The 25,593-nt window shown below is 42.2% G+C and overlaps 1 protein-coding gene across 1 annotated transcript in view; it reads right to left on the reverse strand.

Annotated features, from left to right (window-relative positions):
- LOC126237096 (1-phosphatidylinositol 4,5-bisphosphate phosphodiesterase epsilon-1-like) overlaps positions 1 to 25,593 on the reverse strand; it is a 428,615-nt gene that overhangs the window by 224,383 nt on the left and 178,639 nt on the right. The window contains exon 4 of the mRNA XM_049946900.1: positions 19,131 to 19,317. Coding sequence (XP_049802857.1) covers positions 19,131 to 19,317 — 187 coding nt within the window. The remainder of the gene's footprint in view (positions 1 to 19,130; positions 19,318 to 25,593) is intronic.

Below are 25,593 nucleotides of genomic sequence, written 5' to 3' on the forward strand. Positions count from 1 at the left end.
ATCTCGAACAGCTTGCACCATTTTATATTGTCGAGCGCTTTTTCCAGGTTGACAAATCCTATGAACGTTTCTTGATTTTTCTTTAGCCTTGCTTCCATTATTAGCCGTAACGTCAGAATTGCCTCTCTCGTCCCTTTACTTTTCCTAAAGCCAAACTGATCGTCACCTAGCGCATTCTCAATTTTCTTTTCCATTCTTCTGTATATTATTCTTGTAAGCAGCTTCGATGCATGAGCTGTTAAGCTGATTGTGCGATAATTCTCGCACTTGTCAGCTCTTGCCGTCTTCGGAATTGTGTGGATGATGCTTTTCCGAAAGTCAGATGGTATGTCCCCAGACTCATATGTTCTACACACCAACGTGAATAGTCGTTTTGTTGCCACTTCCCCCAATGATTTTAGAAATTCCTATGGAATGTTATCTATCCCTTCTGCCTTATTTGACCGTAAGTCCTCCAAAGCTCTTTTAAATTCCGATTCTAATACTGGATCCCCTATCTCTTCTAAATCGACTCCTGTTTCTTCTTCTATCACATCAGACAAATCTTCACCCTCATAGAGGCTTTCAATGTATTCTTTCCACCTATCTGCTCTCTCCCCTGCATTTAACAGTGGAATTCCCATTGCACTCTTAATGTTACCACCGTTGCTTTTAATGCCACCAAAGGTTGTTTTGACTTTCCTGTATGCTGAGTCTGTCCTTCCGACAATCATATCTTTTTCGATGTCTTCACATTTTTCCTGCAGCCATTTCGTCTTAGCTTCCCTGCACTTCCTATTTATTTCATTCCTCAGCGACTTGTATTTCTGTATTCCTGATTTTCCCGGAACATGTTTGTACTTCCTCCTTTCATCAATCAACTGAAGTATTTCTTCCGTTACCCATGGTTTCTTCGCAGCTACCTTCTTTGTACCTATGTTTTCCTTCCCAACTTCTGTGATGGCCCTTTTTAAAGATGTCCATTCCTCTTCAACTGTACTGCCTACTGCGCTATTCCTTGCCGTACACCAAATGATTATAAGGTTTACTGAAGGAAGAGAGGCTCGGATTTAATGTCTCGTCGACGAAGAGATCAGTAAGATGGAATGAGGAAATAAATCAGCTCCGAAAGTGTTTGGTCAAGGCGACCTAGGAAGGAAGCCGACTGGATCATTAGACTCAAAACACAAATTCTTATTGGGAGAGGCTGGAGGAAGGGACTCGGACGGTCTTTTGCTAACGAACCACACCAGAAATTACCTTAACCGTTTCAGGGAAAGTGCGGGAAAGCTGAATCTGAATGGTCGTGCGGGAATTTGAACCTTCGTCCTCCCGAGTGCGAGTCCATTGTATAGAGAATCCAAGGGTATCCTGAATGTGGATGGCCAAACGTCAATCGACAGCCGCTTTTTCGAACGCGAGTGCAGTGTCCTAATAACCGTGACAACTCTCTCAGTGGCTATACCGAAGAGAAGCTCGTCTTATGTGTGATAAAAGTGAGAAATACTTATAAACAAGAGAAACAACTGATATCGTACATCAGCTCTCGGAACCTGTCATATCCTTTAACATCAAAGGGAAATACCACGAGGCGACATCAAATTGGAGAACAGATATATTTACTGGTACTCAAGGCGAGTGATGGTGATGGGAAGTGTGGGGGGGGGGATTCTGACAAAGTGAGGCGGTGCACTGCAGCCGTAAAATACACATAAGTTATTGTGAAATTCGAATTTCTCCCGTCACATACAATGTTCAAAGAACTTACAGGAACTCGACCGCCGCGTGACGTCTTCGACAACCACCGATATCTCGCAAGGTGCACTCCCTGCGATTTTCAAGCCACAAATGTAGCGAGAGAGAGCGATGTGGAATGAAATCTAAAACTTCGGTATGCAGGGCAAAGGCCGAAAGACAGCATACACACACACACAAACATCATAAACTCCAGCGCCACCACATAGAAAAGGATGACCAATGTCAGAAATTATCGATAATAAGTATGAATTACTAACGGATGAGGTAACATTTACTCCAGCTGCTACCCCGACCAGGGATGGAGCAGGATTGCAAATAGAGTTTAAGCGAAAACTTCCATCTCTGCTCATAAGATCTCTAGCTAATTTAATCTCAACTGTTTCCTTAATAGTAATATCACCGGAAGTAAGTGCAAGAGTCCCAGTGTTGTATTCGACAGGATGGCCGGTGTCAATGTCAATGCCTCGCAATTGCTCCACGATAACTGGAGTTTGTTTCCAAGGAATTATTTCGCCTCCATTTAATGACTGCTTCGACAATTTCGGCATTTTATTAGAACTGGCTGGACTGCGGTTCTTGGTCGTAGTTCTCCGGGAATTTCTTTCCTCAGCGCTGTTTGATCGCCTAGTACTATCAACATGGCTCTAAGTGACTTAAGTACATTTTAGGTTACTGGAATCCATAATAAAATCTCCATTTATGCATAAATCACATTAACAGATGTAAATGAGACTAACATTGGCATTATTATGCATACGTATTGTAATTACTGTATGAAAATGAGGATTGTTTCTCAAAAACATCAACTCGGATGCACCTGAAAACCGCAAATGCACATTAATAGCTTCAACGGGCATCATTGTAGGTGAAGAATTTAGTGTGCTATCTACATTAAGCCGCAGTTTCTCGCTTGTCTAGTTCTTGGTAACAAGTCCTTTTCTTAGACTCAAGCTAACAAATGAAATTTTTTGGCACACAACAGTGCTCTCATTTAATGAAATTTTTTATACCAGTAATATCCAACCCATAGACTAGATACAACGTGACGTATCGATTAGTGAGCAGCTTACTCTATTCAGTATGGAACTTTCACTCCGCAATAGCCTACACTGTGAAGTAAACTTTTGTGGTAGAATGAACCATCGGAACAGGACTGGAAGCGGGATCTTCTCCTGTATAAACCACTGCTCTGCTGTCAAAATCGATAACCAATTTTATAGTCACTTCTGGTTCACTGACGATACCGTGTTCATAAGGGAAGTTCTGATTCAAGGATTGAATGTTTTGTGTCCAAGCAATTGGAATTGACTTTGAAAACACTGAAGTCACCTCCGATGGCTCTTACATCGGCCAAACAAATGAGTTTGGGAAAGCTACCCAAACAGCTGGGATTTTCCAGCAAACTTGAAAACGGACGTGTGCAGTACTTTTGAGCTATCAGAGACAGTCTGCGGTACATTAACATTGTCTATGGTAAAGGAGAGCACCCAAAGAAAACGGCGAGACGGATACTGGCTGACTATCAGTTTCAGAAAAGGTTTCGAATGGACGTGATCAAAGAAAAAGTACTGGTAGAATATTTCCTGGAGAGAACTTAACCACTTGTGCTAAACTTCTTAGTGTGTGAGTGGTCTTTAAATTATGTACATACGTATACATAAAAAAGCAAGATCACAAGCAGTCTGCACTGGAACGTAATGGCGTGGATTTTTCGTCGGAACCACCACCATCACAAGGAAATTTAATCAGTTGGACAACAAAAAGCGAAAGCTAATGTAAAATGTATCTTAACGTGAACTAGCCGTCTGAAGATGAACCTGTGGTTCGATACCGGTAACGGCGCTATTTAAATACACTACTGGCCATTAAAATTGCTACACCACGAAGATGAAGTGCTACAGACGCGAAATTTAACCGACAGGAAGAAGATGCTGTGATATGGAAATGATTAGCTTTTCAGAGCATTCACACAAGGTTGGCGCCGGTGGCGACACCTACAAAGAGCTGACATGAGGAAAGTTTCCAACCGGTTTCTCATACACGAACAGCAGTTGACCGGCGTTGCCTGGTGAAAGGTTGTTGTGATGCCTCGTGTAAGAAGGAGAAATGCGTACCATTACGTTTCCGACTTTGATAAAGGTCAGATTGTAGCCTATCGCAATTGCGGTTTATCGTATCGTGACATTGCCGCTCTCGTTGGTCGAGATCCAATGACTTAGCAGAATATGGAATCGGTAGGTTCAGGAGGGTAATACGGAATGCCGTGCTGGATCCCAACGGCCTCGTATCACTTGCAGTCGAGAAGACAGGTATCTTATCCGCATGGCTGTAATGGATCGTGCAGCCCCGTCTCGATCCCTGAGTAAACAGATGGGGACGTTTGCAAGACAACAACCATCTGCACGAACAGTTCGACGACGTTTGCAGCAGCATGGACTATCAGCTCGGAGACCATGGCTGCGGTTACCCTTGACGCTTGTTCGCATTGACGGCACTTTGAACAGTGGACGTTACATTTCAGATGTGTTACGACCCGTGGCTCTACCCTTCATTCGATCGCTGCGAAACCCTACATTTCAGCAGGATAATGCACGACTGCATGTTGCAGGTCCTGTACGGGCCTTTCTGGATACAGAAAATGTTCGACTGCTGCCCTGGCCAGCACATTCTCCAGATCTCTCACCAACTGCAAACGTCTGGTCAATGGTGACCGAGCAACTGGCTCGTCACAATACGCCAGTCACTACTCTTGATGAACTGTGTTGAAGCTGCATGGGCAGCTGTACCTGTACATGCCATCCAAGCTCTGTTTGACTCAATTCCCAGGCGTATCAAGGCCATTATTATGGCCAGAGGTGGTTGTTCTGGGTACTGATTTCTCAGGATCTATGCACCCAAATTGCGTGAAAATATAATCACATGTCAGTTCTAGTATAATATATTTGTCCAATGAATACCCGTTTATCATCTACATTTCTTCTTGGTGTAGCAATTTTAATTGCCAGTAGTGTAAATAAATAGTATTTTTAATAGTGGCTGGTTGCTGTTATATTCTATGTAAGGGGCAAGAGATTTCAAAACGACATTCCACGACTCACCCGAGAACCATTTCACAAGTAGTCCATCTGAAAGCCTAGAGCAACACACCTCAACTGTGAATAAGATCGCAACCTCTTGAGCAATTCTTAATTTTTTCGTGTCTCTTCACTCCTGGATGCACTCGTACTTTTGCGGGAGACATCTGTAGCACGGCTGCAGGTTTAAGACCACCCGCGAAAGCACAGATGTGTCTCATAGAGTAGACGCGCGCGCCAGAGTGGCACATGAGTGGTGTTACGGAGGGGGAGGGAGAGGGAAAACATACATAAAATCAGAAGGGACGGCGCGCCGATCGCAAAGTGGAAAGAGTACGGGATGGGAAATGGAACGCTTAGGGCGGGAAGCTGGCGCAACAAATTAAATTTGCCTCCACAGAAAATCAAAGGCGGCGGCGGCGGCAGCAGCAGCAGCGAGTGAGGGTTCCCCTGTTCTTTTTTTTTTTATTTTTTACCGGCGGCTTCATTTGCAGCGGCAGCAGCGACCTGAACGTACGCGCGTCACCGTCTCGGCGTGCTCGTGTAAACTCAGCCCGACGTCGTCTGTTGTGCCCGCGACAGGTAACGAAGTAACACATTGGCGGGGCGGGCCGGGCCGCGCCGGTGTCTGGCAGGCTGCAGGGAGGCGCTTGGAGGAACACCGGCGCACAAGTCTACTGCTTTCTGTGCATCTCCTGTATGGCGGCGCCTCAGTAACATTAGTGGGTGAGTAGGGGGGGGGGGGGGAGGCACTTCCCTGAGCAGGTGGAGCACGAGCCTCGCTCCGTGCCGCTACCTGCTGCACACACAATGTGAGTTCCGTCAACCCCATAGAAAATATTTGCTGCAACCATTCAATACACGCCATTGTGGATCCATGGCAGAGCCCCATGCGATGTGCAACATATACAACTATTAATATCTCTAACTTAACAGCATACATTGTACAACAGGTTTCCCAGCAGGAGTGTTAGAACTTTCATTGCCACAATTTCTTAAATGCCCGAAGCGTGAGATACTTGCAGACAAGGTACAATTGTTTAGCAACAAAATCAAGGAATTTTTAAGATTTTTCGCGTTACTGAAGGAGGGAAAGGCTATACATAACAGGGAACACTCTTCGGTAAATGTCAGCCAACACTCTTTTCTTGGTCTTCAGGCTGGTCTGGCGCGGTTCACCACGACTTCCCACCTGTGCCGACCTCTTCATCTGAGAGCCACACTTACACTCAACACTCTCAATTATTTGTGGGGCATATTCAAATCTCTTTCGTCCTCTATAATTTTTTTCAGTACCTCACTATATGAGTTTTGCTATTTGGCGAGCAAAATAACTGATGATGGTCGAAGTAGAGAGGATATAAAATGTAGACTGGCAATGGCAAGGAAAGCGTTTCTGAAGAAGAGAAATTTGTTAACATCGAGTATAGATTTAAATGTCAGGAAGTCGTTTCTGAAACTATTTGTATGGAGTGTAGCCATGTATGGAAGTGAAACATAGACAATAAAATAGTTTGGACAAGAAGAGAATAGAAGCCTTTGAAGTGTGGTGCTACAGAAGAATGCTGAAGATTAGATGGGTAGATCACGTAACTAATGAGGAAGTATTGAATAGGATTGGAGAGAAGAGGAGTTTGTTGCACAACTTGACAAGAAGAAGGGATCGGTTGGTAGGGCATGTTATGAGGCATCAAGGGATCACCAACTTAGTATTGGAGGGCAGCGTGGAGGGTAAAAATCGTAGAGGGAGACCAAGAGATGAATACACTAAACAGATTCAGAAGGATGTAGGCTGCAGTACGTATTGGGATATGAAGAAGCTTGCACAGGATAGAGTAGCATGGAGAGCTGCATCAAACCAGTCTCAGGACTGAAGACCACAACAACAACAACCTCACTATAATACCATGAAAAAAAACCTCAACAAGTAATGAGGTCTGTGACACACGATGTAGGCTTCAGGACGCCAGAAGTATATAAAATACCGTGTTGATGTGGACAGTTCGGACAGCCTGTGCGTACTATTGCACAGCGGTGTGTAGAACATGAGAGATGCTTTCGCCTTCGTTACCCTGAGAAATCAGTGGTAGCAGAGCATGCTCTGGTAAACGGACGTCATGTTGCATTCGACGAGACATCTGTTATTACACTTTAAAAAAAAAGCAACAGTGACAACAAATTGTGACAACTCCCCCAATAAAGACGGTAGTCTGGAGCTAACCACTGCTTGGGACCCGGCCATCGGAAGGTTGAAGCAGGCGCTGCGGACACCTAAGGAAAACTTTACCTTATATGGCGATGCAGCGAGCACTGGTGACGTCAAAGAAAGCATATAAGGACAGTAAAAACAACCAAAAGACAGTCACCAATCGATAATGGCTGAGGTGTATTTGGCCGGAAGCAGAGGATTGTAAACTACTTGACGCGGCTGGAAGCTCGTGAGAATTTTATCACTATCACCATGAGAGTTGTTAACTGATAGTAACATACGTCCCATCATCCTGTCCTTTTCTTCTCAGAGTTTTCCACCATTCCTTTCTTCGCCGACTCTGCTGAGAACTTTCTTATTCGTTGTCTTATTACTGCACTTAATTTTCAGCATTTTCCTTATCACACTACGTCCCAAATGCTGAGATCCTCATATTTTCCAATTTTGCCACAATTCATTGTTCACTTACGCGCAATTTCTTGTGCCAGACCTATATTTTCAGTAACTTCTTCCACACATTAAGGTATATGTTTTATACTAGCTGACTTCCATCAGTGGGCAATGCCCTCTTTGCCATTGCTACTGCGCTTCTTACATGCTCCTTTCTTGTCCGTCATGGGTTACTTCGCTTCCAAGGTAGCAGAATTCCTTTTACTCACTCATCTACAGTATGGTCCCCAGTGTTGATGTTCAGTTTGTCGATTATCTCATTTCTGCTACTCCCAATTAATTCCTCTGTCTGTAGTTAACTCTCATTCCGTAGTCTGTGCTCTTTATACCGCTATTCCACTCAAAAGATCCCGTAATTCCTTCTCACTCTCACTAGAAAGCAACATCTTCAGTTGATCTTAATATTCTCTGAAGTTTAATCTCATTCCCGAAGCTTTGTGTTATTTGCGTCATTGTTTTTCGGTATTTAGGTTGAACAATAAGGCAGAACGCATCTTTGCTTTAGCCCTGTTTAATCCGACCACTTATCTCTTGGTCTTGCAGATTGGAGCGCTCACATATTTGACACAGCCTCTTGCCTGTGGGATTCAGTCTTTAAACACTTTCACAGACAATAATCCCAGCTGAGGCGTACAAAAGCGACCACAACGACTGATACAACATTCAGGGTACGTTTCATTAGAATGCTGTACCGCTGGTTTTGAGACATTTACAGAGTCTTCATTCAGTTGTAAGTAAATTTTACATATGTTGCCAAAGGGACATCCTACGAGTATCTCGTGAGTGGTAAGAAACGACGTTAAAAATTGACAATTAATCACATAAAGTAGCAATCTGCAGTTTTAATCTCTCTTCCTGACACGGCTTCTACTGTTATGTCATTTTCTCCTGAATTGCCATGTGTTAAAGTATAGCATTTATTTTCAGGTTATTAGTTTTATTTGAATTACCCAGAGTGAATTGGAGATGCGAATTCCATGACTGTTCCATTTGTTTGATTGCCATACAGCATTAGTGTAATTTCAGGCAGTTTTAGAGCATCAATGCCGTGAAACTGTTTTGAACGGACAAGGCAAGAGACAGCAGTGTCTGCCAAGAAATCTGCTTGTGATTTACAAGGAACATAGTTCAAGTTTTAAGGTTCTTCAATTATTGCAAATACCTTACACTTTCGATAGCACAATTTCGAGTAAAACGGCAGCGAATATTCCGTAGATAACTTCTAAGTTAGTATCAACTATTAAAAGTTATACTTTCTTTCATTTGCAACCCTTAAGGTGGTATTGACAAGAGCCATACTTTTATTCGTAGTATGACTTCACAAAACATCACGTGTATCTACTGAATCGGGTCGTCTTATTCTGGTGACTTCTGGTGAATATAATCGCTGAACCTTACGAGAACAGAATGAGGAAGACGGTAACTACGAGTATATGTGTACTATGCTACATTCTTCGTTGTAAATTGCAATCTCTTACTTCGCTGAGCAGTAATTTAAAAAAAAATATTGGTACAGGCCTATGCTTAACTTCACGAGAAGCAGCTCTCTAAAAGATTATATGGAATAAAAAATGATTTTGCATGCGCGACGAAGTCTTATTACATTATAACCAAGTGTTTCGCGTTCACTCGTTTACTAGAACGAACATAGCACCCTCTGAGCATTTGAAAGTGAAGTAATTGTTTTGATGCTTAAGTACGATCCGTACTACGTCACAAAGGAATCAAAACAGCTTCCGCATGCACATAATACTGTACCTATGTAACAATCGATATTACGTTTTTAAAAATAAAAAGTTTACATTCATCTATTACGTATTTTCCAAAGTTCTAACACTCGTATTGGGAAACTTGATAATTTCAAAGTAAGCTAATTTTTTAGTCAGATGTTTCTGGCAATGGACACACATTCAACCAACATACTAATGCTGTAAACAGTACGAGGCAATGCTCCACATGTTTGAAAGAAAGCATTTTGAAAGTCTGCTTTACTCACCAGATGGGAGTGTAGCGCTCACGTCTACGATAAAAAGTTTACTCGGATTTTTCAAACACAGCGGTTATTGCATTAAATAATTACAGCTGTGTAGACAAATATATGGAAGTTAATTAATTGCATCGAGGAACTCCATGCAAGCAAAACGTTTCGAAACGTAATGACAGAGGAAATTCAACACAGAAGTCATAAAATTTTTACTATATATAGTTAATATCGAGACACGGAAACGTTTAAACTGGCAGTAGTGGGAATAAGGCACAAGTGATAAGGTCACTTAGCTGCTATATAGACAGCATTCGTTTCGCGCTCTATACGTGAATGGCACAGGAAAAAATTCTAATACGTGTTACAGTGGGAAGAAGCTTTTGCTATACACGACACATAGTTGTTTGCAGAGTTTGTACGTAGATGTAGATACAGAAGATGCGATATGGCTATTATTAATGGTGCTGTATACATGTTTTCCTTTCTCCACGTAAGGTTGTAACTTCATTGTTGTATGACAATCATTCCGGTCTATAAGTGGCAAGCGTATGTCCTGATTATTATCCACGCACGTCGGAACGTGCGAGATATAAAGTGACACCTATAATTACCCGCTGTGATGTTCGTTTCCTTCCCCTTAATATTTCCTAGAATGATACCATTGGACGTTTTTGTAGCACAGTCCTCATACTTCCTTTATGGTAGAGAAGGCTGTTTATAAGGCATGCCCCATTTATGTTTCAAACTGAAAGCAACACCTTTCGAGCTAACTCTCTTATCGATCGCAAGTGCGAAGCGTCATTATACTCGAGACGAAATTAGGACGAGCACCAAGTGCTACAAACAAAAGACGCGTTGCAATGCAACAGCAGGTTTTCTCTTTCTTTCACATGCATTTAGAAGTGCCTGGGTTTTCAGCGAAAAACTTGCGAAAAAACACCCAACCCGAGGAGCTTTTCCGTTTTTCCGTACGAACATGTGTGATTGGTATACTGTTTTGACTATCTCTATGGTGTATGAATACTAACAGTTGAAATACTCTGCTGACCATAAAAACTGCAACACTAGGAACGACAGCTAATATAAAAATTTTGTTGATGTGCGTATACCATATAGCGGAAGACCACAGTATTTGTATGTGATTTGGGAATGTACAAGGTGCGATCTGGGTATGTCATTACTTGCTGTCTCAACTCAGCGACGTAGTTCATCAATCGTAGTTGCTAGCGAAAGATGGCGAGCCAGTATGGGGAAGGTGTTGACCAGGGTAACAGTCACACATCCTTCGTATGGAAGTAGGAGAAACGGGAACATGCCGTCTTGGGTTATCTCGTTGAAAGGAGACTTCGAAGATACAGCATAGCCAGAGGCCTTAAAAGTGATAAGCGTAATCGCTGCTGTCCAATTTACCAGCTACACGCTGTATCCAGTGGTGCTGGACCGAATGATGACGAGGAATGCAATTTGGCAGCGTTCAGCCTCCTTGGGGCATCTAAATTCGGACGCTTCCACTATGTTTCTGTTCGCAGAAGCGGAACTCGTTTGGAAAAAAGGACTTAGTGTCTCTCACGTGCCCGGTATCATCGTTGGGCACAACACTGTCAGCGTGCATGTGTGTACTAGGAAAACTGCAACATTTCATGATGCTGCAGACGGTGCCTTACTTTAACCAAGCCCATTTTCTGATTCAGCGTACGTTACGAGGCTGTGCGATCGTACCTGTCCGCGCAAGCATTACGTACGTCCTCTGCAGCGCTAGTCGCGGGGGCCGTTGAATGGCGTTGAGTGTGTTCCACCTGAATCCGTAGATTCCATATTCACACGACAATCGTGGGATCACGACCCACTCGGGCAGTAGTATTACGGAATGATGAACCACAATCTCGAAAGCCACGATAGAGTCGCTGCCAAATTCTGTCACGTACTGTTATATACTTCTCCTACGTATATGAGTCATAACACTATCACCTCTCAAAGAAACAACATTCAAATGCGATTTCCGAAAGAGAAACTAGCTGCGTAATCTTTCACGTATACAAAAGCAGGTGGTGTTACGCCTACGTAGTTTGTGTGCTTGCGCTGGAACGCTACTCATTTGCATATCCATGAATTTAGCAGGCCGTACTCCATGCTGCACGCCTATTTGACGTTTGTTACAAGCTGCATTCGTGGTGTTGCAGATTTTAGTGGCAAACAGTGTACTTTTGCTGGAGGGGTGCACTTCAGACACGTTTTCATCTACGGTCAATTACACATGTAAGAAACTGAATTACAGTTAGCTGGACCTAATGATAAAGCGAATAAATGACTTGATCACGTGACTGGGATGGCGAGAGAACTTTCAGTGGCTTTCTGAGTCAGAGTCGAGGCCAGAACAGCGATATCGACACATTTGTTCGAGGGAAGTTCCTACGTGACCGATGAATTGGACACTCCGTCTTCGGGACTGGGTAGATACTGGACCTTACACGTGCCACCGTGTGAAGGATTTTCCGTAAGTACCTCGGTTCCAGGATACTCACTGCTGCTTGAAACGCCTCGGCCAACTACGTAGTGGTAATGATGGGAAAGTAGATTACCGCAGACCGTAATAGCGAAGAGGATGGTGAACACCCTGCAGGTCAGTCGCCTATTTAGTGCTGGACGATATCAACCGGGAAACAGCATTTCATTTTGAGTCATCGCTTTTTGATTGGTTTGATGCGGCTCGCCATGAATTCCTCTCCTATACCAACCTCTTCATCTCAGTGTAGCACTTGTTCCCACTATCCTCATTGTTGGATATATTTCAGTCTTCCCTGTAGTTTTTATTCTCCAAACTCTCTGAACTACCATGGAAGTTATTTCTTGATGTTTTAACACATGTCCCGTCACCCTTGCTCCTCTTTTTGACAATTTATTCCACATGTTCCTCTCCTCGTTGATTCTGCGGAGAACGTCCTCACTTCTTTCTTATCGAATCGCTTAATTTTCAACATCCTTCTGTAGCAAAAATTTCGATTCTCCTCGGCTCCGGTTTACCCATAGTCCTTGATGCACTTTTATAAAATGCAAAATGGTGTGCTCAGAACCTACAATCACGTTAATGTTTTTTCAATTTAACGCTGATATTGGACATTAGTAGACTTCTTTTCGACAGGTATGCTCTCTTTTCCTCTCATAGTCTTTTTGTTCCCTTCTTACTTCGTGTAACATGTATTATTTTGCAACCAAGATAGCAGAATAAGTTCGTCTACTTCGTGATCCCCAGTTCTGGTACTAAATTTATAATTAATCTCATTTCTGATACTCTTTATTCCTTTAGTCTTACTTCAATTTTCCCACAATCCACAGTATGTTTTCATTAGACTGTTCGTTCCATTACATAGGTCCGTCAATTCTCCCTCACCTTCACTGATAATAGTACTGTCATCGCCGAATCTTATCGTTGATAACGTTTCATTCTGAATTATAACGTCGCCTCTCACCTGAAGCGATCGTACTACCAATAGTCACCACCTAGTCACAGGACACGCTAGTCATCGCAAAACACTCTGCTTGTACTCACTGGCCGTCATAAAAGACTGTGGTTAGCATGAGTAGGTGGACGCTGAAAGCAGGAGAAAAGGTCGCATAAACTCGCGAATCACGGCGCACGTTGGTACAGTAGAATGGTACGAGCGTGTTTAAAGGGACACCAGAATATGTCACAAAGCACAGCTAAAGCAGGTGCTGGGGATCATATAATTCAAGTTTGTCCCATGCGGGAAATTTATTAATCTGTGCCATGAGTAAACTTCCACTACAAACTCTAGAGCTCCTTCCAACAGTCTGCGCTGACCTGTTCCCATACCAGATAATACTGCATACGACTCTGAAAGGCTCATAATCAGCAACGCACCGCAGTGTTCAGACAATTTTTTTGGGTGGTCATAGCTTTATTTTTGTGAAATCTAAGTGTCACAACTGAAATGAGACACCAGAGAAAGCAAAACATCGTATCCGTAATGCAAAAGACAAAGAAAAATAGCCTATCTGTAATGCAAGATTGCATAAGATGAGGAAGCTGAGGAGGACAAAACAATTATTAATCCAAGTACTGAATGATTTGAAGAAGAAGTTACTTTACACTGCGAGTAGAGTACATTCGGAAGCGAGTCTTGGAAAGAAAATGTTTTGGGGAAGGTGAATCAAAGACTGCAGAACACTTAGCGGGTGCAAAATTCTACTAGCGAGACTGCCTACACGACACTTGTCTGTCCTCTTGAATGGGATCCTTACTAGATACGATTGATGGACGACATCGAAAAGCTTCAAAGGGGGCCATCTGGAATGTCATGGATATGATGATCTAGCTGAGGTGGTAGTTGTTAAAAGGGAGATTTTTCACGAAATTACAATCATTAACTTTCTCCTCTGAACACCACAGTACTTTGTAGACTTTCATCTACATAGGGAGAAATGACAGTCGTGACAAAATAAGAGAAATCAAACCTCGCGCGGAAAAATTTAGGTGTTCGTTTTTACCATGTGCTCTTCGAGATTGGAAAGGTACAAGAATACTCTGAAAGTAGTTCTACGAACCCTCTGCCAAATACTTAGTGTGGATCGGAGACTAATTTTGTAGATGAAGCTATAGTTAAGGAGACAGAAAATAAGTGAAGAAATTGGTAACGTATTTTTAGTTCAATATCGCATCCAGTTCGAGATTACTAGAGATAGATTACTAAATGGAGAGATGTTTTGGCGTTTAAGGTCCAGACGATGTAAAGGTAATTACAGATAGAGCAAAAACTCAGAATGGAGAAGGATAGAGTATAGTAACGGTCGTGCCCTTTTCTATGGAACAACCGCGTTATTCGTCTGAAGTTTTTATCGAAAAATTATCATCGGTGGCATGACAGCCCTTCGTAAGCCTTCCCCTTCGTAGCACATTATTCCGTTATTTCCTGCTTAGTGTAGAACTACTCCGATTCTGGCCTGCCATTTTCCGATGTCCTCCCTGACACCTACCTCCCACCTTAGCTTCAATCTTCCAACCCTCTTGGCCCCTTCAGGCAATGCATTTACATCTTCTTAAGCATTCTGTCATTAGCTCTAAACACCATGACCTGCCCATTCCACCCTTTTGATCAAATTCAACTGACAGTGTCCGGTTCATTATATAGATTTGTAATACATTGTTGAATCTCCTACTCCAGATATCATTTTGTTTCACTGACTCAAAATTTTGTCTCAAGATCTTCCTTTCAAATATTCCAAATTGATTTTCACCGAAATTAGTTAGTGTCCAGTTTTCAGCACCATACGGTCGCACTCATCTCACTAAAGCTTTAAACATCATAACTTAAGTTTTCCTGCATAGAATCTTAGATGTTTTTTGAGACAATGGCAGCAGTTGTTGGCCAACAATAATCGGTTTTGAATTTGGGCGTTGAATTGTCCTTACAGTTTATTCCAGATCCAAGGTGAATTAAACTACACGCAACACCAAATGTATATGAATTTCTGTGAATGGGAGTTTTCATTACGATGATCTTTCTTAGTTACATACATATATTACAGTTTTCCCCTTTATTTATGTGCAGATACATCTTTCAAGCAGCTCTTTCAAGACTTGTAATGGCTTCTTTCATTGCTCCTGGCGTTCTTGCAATTTCATGAATACCATCTGAATACGGCAGCATCTGAACTGCTTTGTACATGACAGTCCCTCATGAATTCATGTCCACATCTCTTTCCTTAAGTTATATTAAACAGAGGACAGGATCAAGAATTTCCCTGCCTTGTTCCTTTCTTTGTGGTCACAGTAGTTGATAAAATAGCCTGTATCTTAATTTGAATCTGGGTATTTTCCATAGTAGCTTCACTAAGGCGATCAGTTTATTAAGAATCTCAATTTTTATTTTCGTTCCGTCAATACTGTTATAGTGTGAGAGAAGTCTATAAGGAGCTGATGTGCATCAGTTCCGAATTCCTTACATTTCTGTAGTATTTGACATATCGTGAAGATATTAACAACAGTAGATCTTACTTGAAGAAATTCTAAATGATAGTCACATAAGGTGCAAACCTACCAAAGAAGATTTATGAAAAAATGAAGAACCTAAATCTCGGTAGCCACAAGGCGGGATTTCAAGCAAGTTTCTCCCGAACGTTTTCAACGTGTCTTGACACATGCGCTACCTCGCGCGTAGCACCAACTAGGATAAAAACGAGAAGTTCAGTCTGTTTCACGAGAAATAAATGGTCAAAACGCTGTAGGTACAATAATTTCAAATGAGTATCACACTTCTATGAAGTACTTAAACTGTTTTCCAGTGAAAGTTAGTTTCCTTACAGCTGTATTTTTTATTTTATTTTCATATTCATCTCATTAACTTATAAGACGGACATCAACAAAAGTAAAACAATGTTAACGGAATGCAGTCGAATTAAATCAGGTGGTACTGAAGGAACTTGATTAGAAAATGGGAAGCTGAAAGTAGTAGGTGAGTTTTGCTATTTGGGAAGAAACATAAGCGATGATGGTCGAAGGAGAGAGGGTATAAAATGCTGCACGACAAGAATTTCTGAAAAAGAGGAATTATTATCTAATATAAATTCAGATGTTAGGAAGTCTTTGCTGAAGTTATTTGTCTGGAGTGTAGCGTTGCGAGGAAGCGGAACGTGAACGATAAGCACTTCAGAGAGGAAGAGAATAACAGTTTTGAAGTTTGGTACTACAGAAGAATGTTCAAGTTTAAATGGGTAGATAGAGTAGCTATAGCGGTACTATTTCGAACTGAGCAAGAAAGAAATTTATGGCACAACACGACTAAAAGAAAGGATCAGCTGAGTAGACACATTATGAGACATGAAGAAATCGTCAACTTGTTTGCGGAAGGAAATGTGAGGGGGGGGGGGGGTAACAGTTGTAGTGGGATATAAAAGGGTGAATGGAATAAACAGGCTCAAATGATGTGTATCGTAGTAGTTGCTCAGAGTCCTCCTTCGCAGCTGAGCGGTAAGCGTGGCTGACTGCCATTCGGAAGGCACGAGTTTAGTTCCCGATACTGCCAGTGATTTTTCGTGATGCCGATTGAGGAGCTTCGTGACCGGGTGCTAGCGGCTCCAAGGTCTGCAAAGCCGCGACAAAGGCTCACCCCCACGCACATCCATTTTTTTTATTTTTTAGGCATCAATCTTCTGACGGGTTTGATGCGGCCCGCCAAGAAGTCCTCTCCTGTGTCAACCTGTTCATATCAGAATAGCACTTATACGCTACGTCCTGATTTGCTGGATGTTTTCCAATCTCTGTCTTCCTCTATAGTTTTTACGCCTCTACAGCTTCCTCGAGTACCATGGAAATTACTCCCTTATGTCTTAACAGATGTCCTACAATCTTTCCCTTCTTCTTGTCAGTGTTTTCCTCATATTTTTATCCTCGCAGATTCTGCGGAGAATCTCCTCACTCCCTACCTTATTACCTTATCTGTCCACCTAACTTTCAATATTTTTTTTATAGCGCCACATCTCAGACGCTTCGATTTTCTTCTGTTCCAGTTTTCCCACAGTCGATGCTTCATTACCATAGAATGTTGTGGTCCAAACGTACATTATCAGTAATTTATTCCCAAACTAAGACCTTGGTTTGATAGAAGTGGACTTCTCCTGGCCAGAATGCAGTTTTTGCTTGCAGTAGTCTGCTTTTTATGTCCTCCTTGGTCAGTCTATCAGGGATTATCTTGCTTCCGATGTAGCAGAATTCCTTAACTTCGTTTACTTTGTGATCCCCAATTCCGATGTTAACTTTCTTGTTGTTCTCATTTCTGCTACTTCTCATTACTTCCGTTTTTCTTCGATTTACACTCTCAATCCGTATTCTGTTCTCATTCCATACAAGAGATGCTGTAATCCTTCTTCACTCTCACTGAACATAGCTACGTCATCAGCGAATCTTATCATAAATATCCTTTCACCTTGAATCTCAATATCACTCTTGAACGTTTCTCTTATTTTCGTCATTGATTGTCCGATTTGTAGATTGAAAAGTATGGGCGAAGGACTACATCCCAGTGTTACACCCTTTTTAATCCAAGCAATTCGTCCTTTGTCTTCCAGTCTTATTGTTCCTCTTGGTTCTTGTAGTACAAATTGCATATTACCCGTCTTTCTCCACAGCTTACGCCTATTATTCTCGGAATTTCGAATAATTTGCACAATTTTACATTGTCGAGCGCTTTTTCAAGGTCGACAAATCCTATAGTCCTGGCTTGATTTTTTCTTGTCTCGCTTCCATTACCAACCACAACGTCAGAACTGCCTCTGTGGTGCCTTTACCTTTCCTAAAGCCAAACTGATCGTCATCTAACAGATCCTCAATTTTTTTTTCCATTCCTCTGTATATTATTCTTGTCAACAACTTGGATGCATGAGCTATTAAGCTGACTGTGCGATAGTTATTGTCAGCTCTTGCAGTCTTCGGAGTTGTGTGGGTGATTTTTTCAGAAAGTCAGAGGGCATATCGCCAGACTCATGCATTCTACACACCAACGTGAATAATCGTTTTATTGCCACTTCATCCAATGATTTTAGAAATTCAGACGGAATGTTATCCATCCCTTCTGCCTTATCTGATCTTAAATCGTCCAACACTCTTTTAAATTATAATACTCGATACCTTATCCGCCAATTTCTGTTTCTTCTTCTATCACGCTATCAGACAACTCCTTCTACTTATAAAGGCCACAATATACTCTTTTCACCTATTCGCTCTCTCCTGTGCAATTAACAGTGGAATTCCTTTTGCACTCTTAATGTGACCACACTTGCTTTTAATTTCATCATGAGCTGTTTTGACTTTTCTATATTACGAGTAAGTCCTCCCGAGAATCATTTCTTTTTCGATTTCACATTTTTTCCTGGAGACATATTGTCTCAGACTCCCCGCACTTCTTGTTCATCTTGTTCCTAAGTGAGTTGTTCTGTATTCCTGAATTTCTCTGAACATTTTTTTTTTACTTCCTTCTTTCGACCATCACCTGAAGTATTTCCTGTGTTACACGTGGTTTCTTCGCAGGTACCTTCCTTGTACCTATGTTTTTCCTTCTAACTTCCGTGATTGCCTTTTTTTAGATATCTCTATTCTTCTTCCGCAGAAAATATCAAGCGTATCTCTTCAATCCTTAGTACTTCCGTATCCCACTTTTTCATTCATTAATTCGCCCTGACGAATCTCTTAAAGTTCAGCCTCTTCTTCATCATTACCCCTCCTTACCGCATCCAAATAACGTCTTCAGCTGAGGATGAGATGGCAGTCGGTCGGTCACAATTCACCCGTCTAAGGCGAGAATGATGAGTTTCAGTTACCCAGAGATGTAGAGGCTTGCACAGGATAGAGTGGCGTGGAGAGCTGCCTGAAAGCAGTGTTTGGGCTGACGAGCAGAACGACAACAATAACAATGTACAATTCATTTCAAGACTACATTGTCTCGTCTTCAGATACCTGTTAGATGAGACAATGTTGTCTTGAAAGTGATTGTCACACTTGTGAAATAACATCAAAATTAAATAAAATACAGCTATAACGAAACTGACTTTGACTGGAATAAACAGCTAATAGCTGAAAGTCCTATAGACATTTTTTACGAAAATTTAGACTGTACTCCTGATCGCGTAGTGAGTGGAGCATTGCCGGATCTGTTGCTGGCGCTACCTTGGCGTCCGACTCGTCGCTGGACGGCGTACTCCTCCAGAAAGTGGGAGTCGAGCTCCTGGAGGAGCTCCCAGAGGGCCAGCCCCACTTGGCGCATGGCGGCCACAGCGGGCACAACCAGCGACCAGCGCGTAGCCCGGAACTCCAATTGCAGTCGGTCATGGGAGCGGCCGCCGCCCGTTCGCCACTGCAGGCACACAAACAACACCACCGTAATAAGCCTTTTCCAACTGAAGTTCTGGTTGTTGAGTCACTCGTTACGTTTAGTCTGCATGCAAAACACAACAAAGCTATCATTCACAACTACATCTATCACCAATCACAACTATCGGTTGGTGTAATTAAAGTGCAGCTACTCACGGAGGACCAGTGTGGGCTGCGAAACTTGTAAGATATGCTAATGCGTTAATGCGGAACCGATTTACACTGGAAAAAAATTAGTTCCAATATTGGGCACCAGACGCATATCTGGCGCTGTATAGCATCTCACCTCTGGCGCTCATAAGTGACAAACTATGTAAGCGGCGGTTAATGATAAAATCAACATTATGCTTTTCTCACTTGTATGACCTTTGCTGCCCGTATCACATTCCTAATCCAGTATATATGAAAACATTTCTGTACATCTTTTTTGCAGTCACAGTGCGAGGTTTGCACCTGGTGGCCAAAATTGGAACTAGCTTTTTCCAGTGTAGTTCGGTTCCGAATTAACGCATTAGAATATCTTACAAGTTTCGCTGCCATACTATAACTACAGCCCAAGGTGGACGTCGGTGAGTAGCTGCACATTAATTATAACAACCCGGCACTACAACGTGTAAAGTAGCAGTTGTAAAATTACTATATTAAAGGAAATTGTTTTCTTGGATCTTCTTCTTCTTCAATGCTTTATTCTGTTTCTCTACAGGGTCGGCAGTATTATGTTGGTGGCTCGATACCGTTTCTGACGCCACCTCCTGTCCCTCTGGAACGGAATTCACGCACCGCATCTCACTGTGTCTACAGTAAATCACGTGTTCAAGCATTATAACGTTTTCTAAATGTTTGCAAAACGTGTATCTAGGGTAGGACGTGGGTAGCAGCTCTTGAATGTGAAAAACCGCCTAAAAACACAGCTACGGTGCTTAGCCCACCAGCCCTCGTTAATGCGCGAGGTGGCTTCGATCCGTGGATGGTTCGTCTCCAGGTATCCGGGATGCGCAGCTTTCACGCGCTCGGCTATCTGGAGGGGCGCGGGGCAGGATAAGTCATTTTCCTGAATAATGTGACGATTTACCCCGATTAGGCAATGCCTTTTTTTAATGCTTAAACGTCGGAAAATAATGGCAATAAATAAGAAAAAAACGTATCGTAACACTATTCTTGGGGTTTATGCTCATAGGATTCTATAATTTTCATTTTCTGCGTTTTTCAAGGAAAGTTCTCTTACGCACGACCATTACAACCACGTTTATGAGCACATACGAGTATGTAGTTCCATCTCACATATTAAAAAGCTGATTTTGGGGGCTGAAGCATGATAAACTTTGAAATTGCTCACATCTTGTATAAGGAATTGAAAAAAATATCTTGAATTTTTTTGTTGTATAAAGAAATTTTATTTATGGAACACCAATACTAATCCAAATATTTGTTGATGGAGGTGCCTTATTCTTGTAGTTTTCAGTACGCTGAATCCTAATACGATAAGGAAAACGTTTCAATCACTATTCTTATACAATTATCACCCAATATTTTAAAATATTACATTGTTACTAATTTCAGAGATAAACGTTGTTTTCAATATTCCTACATTTGTGGTGAGTTTGAGACCAAGAATGACGCGAGGGAAAGAAAGAAAGTGCAGATGGAAATAAAGTTAGTAATCAGGATATGTCGTTGGCGGCGTATAAGGTATGTGCTGAGGGTCTCAGAAAATTGTTGAAACATGAAAAGTTCTTTAGGTTTGCTAGTCCAATGATATTGAGAAAGTTTCAGACATCTCTGCAAGAACGTCTTTCATCCATTACGAGCGAAATTGAAAGGTGGTGTGCTTTCTGGACCTGACGTTCGAAAAAAGATGTCAGATTCCAACTTGGAATCAAAAATGTCTGCGGGAGTGGGGGCTTTGGTATCGTTCAAGGAAGTTATTAAGTAGAAAAAAGAGCTATGTTATATTTCTGTTCTTGCCAAGAAATGCAAAACGTTTGTATGACGAGTTTCAAGAATCAGTTCTGAACTGCCATCTCTATTCATTTCAAGATAATTTGTGTGATATCATTGAGAAACAAGTTAAGTGCTTCTATCAGGACATCAGAATGGTGGAAATACGCTGTCATGGGCACGGGGATACTATTATGATGCGCTACTACCTCTGGTACCGAGACATACAATAGGCAATGTGTGTTTTAGTGTGTGACGGTACCGAGCAATATCACACATCACGTGGCGCGATTTCTAGCAGCTGAGGAGGCGCTGTCGCCCGGCGCGCTGTGGGCAGCGCCCAGGCTCACATAAGCTTTTCTTTTTTTTTTAAAAAAAAAAAGTTCTGCGGAAGAATTACCCCTAGGAGAGGGAAATCGGTAGATGTGATGTACATGTGCGGACAAACAAATGATTACAGTTTCAGAAAAATTAGATGATTCATTCAAGACAAAGAACGTCACAAATTGAGCAATCACTACCACCGGCCCTTATGCAAGCAGTTATTCGGCTTGGCATTGATAGACAAAGTTGTGGGATGTCCCCCTGAGCGACGTAGTGCCAGATTCTGCGCAATTGACACGTTAGATCGTCAAAATGCCGAGGTGGATGGAGAATGGTGCCCATAATGTTCCCAACGTTCCCATTTGGGCAGAGATCCGGCGATCTTGCTGGGCAAGGTTGGGTTTAGCAAGCATGAAGACAAGCAGTCGAAATTGTCACCGTGTGCGGGCGGGCGTTATCTTGCTGAAATATAATCCCAAAATGGCTTGACATAAATTGCAACAAGTAGGGCGTACAATATCGTCGACGTACCGCTTTTCTGTAAGGGTGACAACAAAAGGGGTCGTGTTATGAAATGAAATGAAATGGCACCGCAGACTATCACTCTTGGTACGGCAGGAGACAGGTTGGAATGCAACCACTGCCTGGGGCCTCCCGAGAAATGTCTTTGCTGGTCATCGGGGCTTCGTTCGAAGTGGGACTCATCACTGAAGACGCTTCGACTCCAGACGATGAAATTACAGCCCGACAAACAGGAGTGATGGTCTGGGGTCCCATTTTTTTTAGTAGCAACTACCCTTTGGTTATCCTCGGCAGCCTTGCAGCACAACGATACGATGACGATATTCTACGCCACGATTTGTTGCCCTTTATGGCAAGCCATCCTGGCTTACATTTCAACAAGATAATGACCGCCCGCATACGGTGAGAGTTTCTACGGCTTCTCTTCATGCTTGCCAAACCCAACCCTGGCCAGCAAAGTCGCCGGATCTCTCCCTAGTTGAGAACGTTTGCCGGCCGGAGTGGCCGAGCGGTTCTAGGCGCTACAGTCTGGAACCGCGTGACCGCTACGGTCGCAGGTTCGAATACTGCCTCGGGCATGGATGTGTGTCTTGTCCGTAGGTTAGTTAGGTTTAAGTAGTTCTAAGTCCTAGGGGACTGATGACCTCCGAAGGGAAGTCCCATAGTGCTCAGAGCCATTTGAACCATTTGAGAACGTTTGGAGCATTATAGTCAGGACCCTCCAATTTCCTTCGGATTTTAAGGACCTAATGCGCCAATTGGAAAGAATTTGTCACTATACTCCTCAGGAGGACAGTCAACAATTCTGTCAATCAATGCCAAGCTGAATAATTACTTGCATTAGGAGCAGAGGTCGAAAAACGCGTTAGTGACTTCCTTAATTTGTGAGGCTCTCTCTCGTTAATAAACTATCCAATTTTTCTGAAACTGTAATCATTTCTTTGTCTGTACATGTAAATCAGATCTACAGATTTCCGTTGCGTTCGGATGAAAAATGTGTGTGAAATCTTATGGGACTTAACTGCTAAGATCATCAGTCCCTAAGCTTACACACTACTTAACCTAAATTATGCTAAGGACAAACACACACACCCATGCCCGAGGGAGGACTCGTCGTTCGGATAATTGCTTCGTGGTGCGCCCTTTTTTTCCTTCTTAAACCGTACGTAGTGCAGGCACTGATTTTAATTATTTTTTATTTCAGTTTTGTGTAGATACTACTCAAATTGATCGTGAATACTAGTGGTACATATTCCAAAAGAACTGTTATCGAAAGAAATGTAAATTGGCATTGCTAAAAAAGATTTGAATATTTTTTTGCAAATAGCCAAACAATCTGTGAGTCATTTTTAGCGATCCACGTTTGAGTCAACGTATCTACGATTGTGCGATATCTTCTGCGAACGGACACGGCCACGGAAGACACAAGTTGAATGGAAAGAACATTCGCGTCTTGTGTATGAAGTGTACATGTCCACCTGCAATGCCCTTGTGAAATATCCAGCTGTTACAATCTCCCCAAATAATTATGTTTCTGGCAGTAATGACTAGTGGGAATGTAGCACAATGCTTGTGGAAGGCAAATGGAAATCCTTGGAAGGAAGACGGCGTTATTCTTTCGAAACGCGTTAGGCTAAATTTAGAAAATCTGTATTCGAAGGACACTGCGATTGTTATACTGCAACCGCCTCGGTTAGGGAACATAAGAACAAGGTACGAGAGATTAGGGCGCTGACATAGGCAGATATGCAGTAATTTTTCCCTCGCTCAGTGCGAAAATAATATAGGACAGAAAATGAATGAAACTGGTGTAAAGTACCTCCATCACGGACTATACCAAGGCTTGTTTGGTTAATAAGTAGATTTAGATGTTTTCTATGTTTTCACTTCTGTAAAACATTGAAAATTATATTACTTTTCATCTCATTCACTTATGTTTTGTTCATTTTCGGGTTTATATTGAACTCCTATTGTGTCAAAACTCCATGTGGACGCCAGATAAGGACTGAGTACCTACAAAACTAAACGATAAAGGTATTACCTAGCAAAAGGTAATCAAGAATAATTTTACGATATTTATGTAGAAACACTCCTTTTGTGTACTAGAAATACGTTTGTTAATACAACATCTGCCATTTGAGTAACAGAAAAGAATGTAGACAGATATTGTCCAGGACGTAGATGGGTTCATTATAACAGACGTACAAACCAAAGACGGCAGCTCTGCGAATCAGGGACGTACTGCGGGTAGCCTGGTCATCAGGCGCTTTCCCGCAACAGGCTATAAAGTTTTGGCAACTCCTCTTCCGAGTAAACCTCTCACTGAGTAATCTTCAAGTTGAATATTCAGTGTCTACCGGAGCAGCTCTCTCAGATTTCACTTTATCGTCGGAGAGAGGCTCATTTCTTAAAGTGAATATGCTGTGGCTATTTATTTTCCAACTCTCTTGTACGATGTTTGAATGAATGATTTCCTCTTTCCGAATATGGCCCGTATGTATCAAAAGGAAATATAATTTGAGACTAGATCAAATGACACATTTCAATTAATGTGATTTGACAGTTGTCACATCTGCGGTGAAGGAGGAAGGGAGCTTTGGTTTAGCGTCCAGTGAACGACGACGTTCCTGGGGAAGGAGCTCAGGCTCAGACAGAACGAAGATCATCATCATCATCATCGTAATCATCATCATCTCAGACTTTTCCCACGTCATGTGGGACTGGCGTTGCTTTGCTGGATCCTTCTCTTCTATAAATGCCTATCTAGTGCTTCTTCTCTGAGCCATCCTTTCTCCCGTAGGTCCCCTGCTACCTTGTCTTTCCAACTCAGTTTCGGTCTTCCTCTTCTCCTTGGTCCTTCGATTTCTAGATCTTCAATTCTTCTCCTCACGTAGTACTCCCCTCTTCTCTGTATATGTCCATATCATCTTATGCTACTTTCTTGGATCTTCATCCCTATGGGCCCCACATTCACTCTTCCCCTGATGTACTCACTCCTTAGTCTACCCTTTCGTATCACCCAACTCATGTATCTTCACATTCTCATTTCTGCCACTTCCATCTTGGGATCTTGTAATTGGCCAAATTTCTGCGCTATACAGCATCGCAGGCCTCACCACAGACTTGTAAAGCTGTTCTTTCATTCTGCAGCTAACCTTCTTATCACACAGTACTTCGCTCAGTTTCCTCCAGTTCATCCATCCACTATTTATCCTGTACTGTATTTCGGCCTCCAGTCCTCCATCACTTTGCTTTTAAGAGTCTAGGTATTTAAATTTATTGGCCAGCGTCAGTTGTTCTCCTTACAGGTTGATATATAGATCTTTGGCATCCTTTGTACACATATACTCTGTTTACACTCTGCTAATTCTCATTCCCCTTTCCTCTAGAGCTTTTCTCCACTGTTCAAGCTTGTCTTGAAGTGCCTCCTGGGTGGGTTCACAGGTTACAACATCATCGGCAAACATCATGTTTT

The sequence above is a fragment of the Schistocerca nitens genome, chromosome 2, assembly GCF_023898315.1.
Source record: "Schistocerca nitens isolate TAMUIC-IGC-003100 chromosome 2, iqSchNite1.1, whole genome shotgun sequence".
In the NCBI taxonomy this organism is placed as follows: domain Eukaryota; kingdom Metazoa; phylum Arthropoda; class Insecta; order Orthoptera; family Acrididae; genus Schistocerca; species Schistocerca nitens.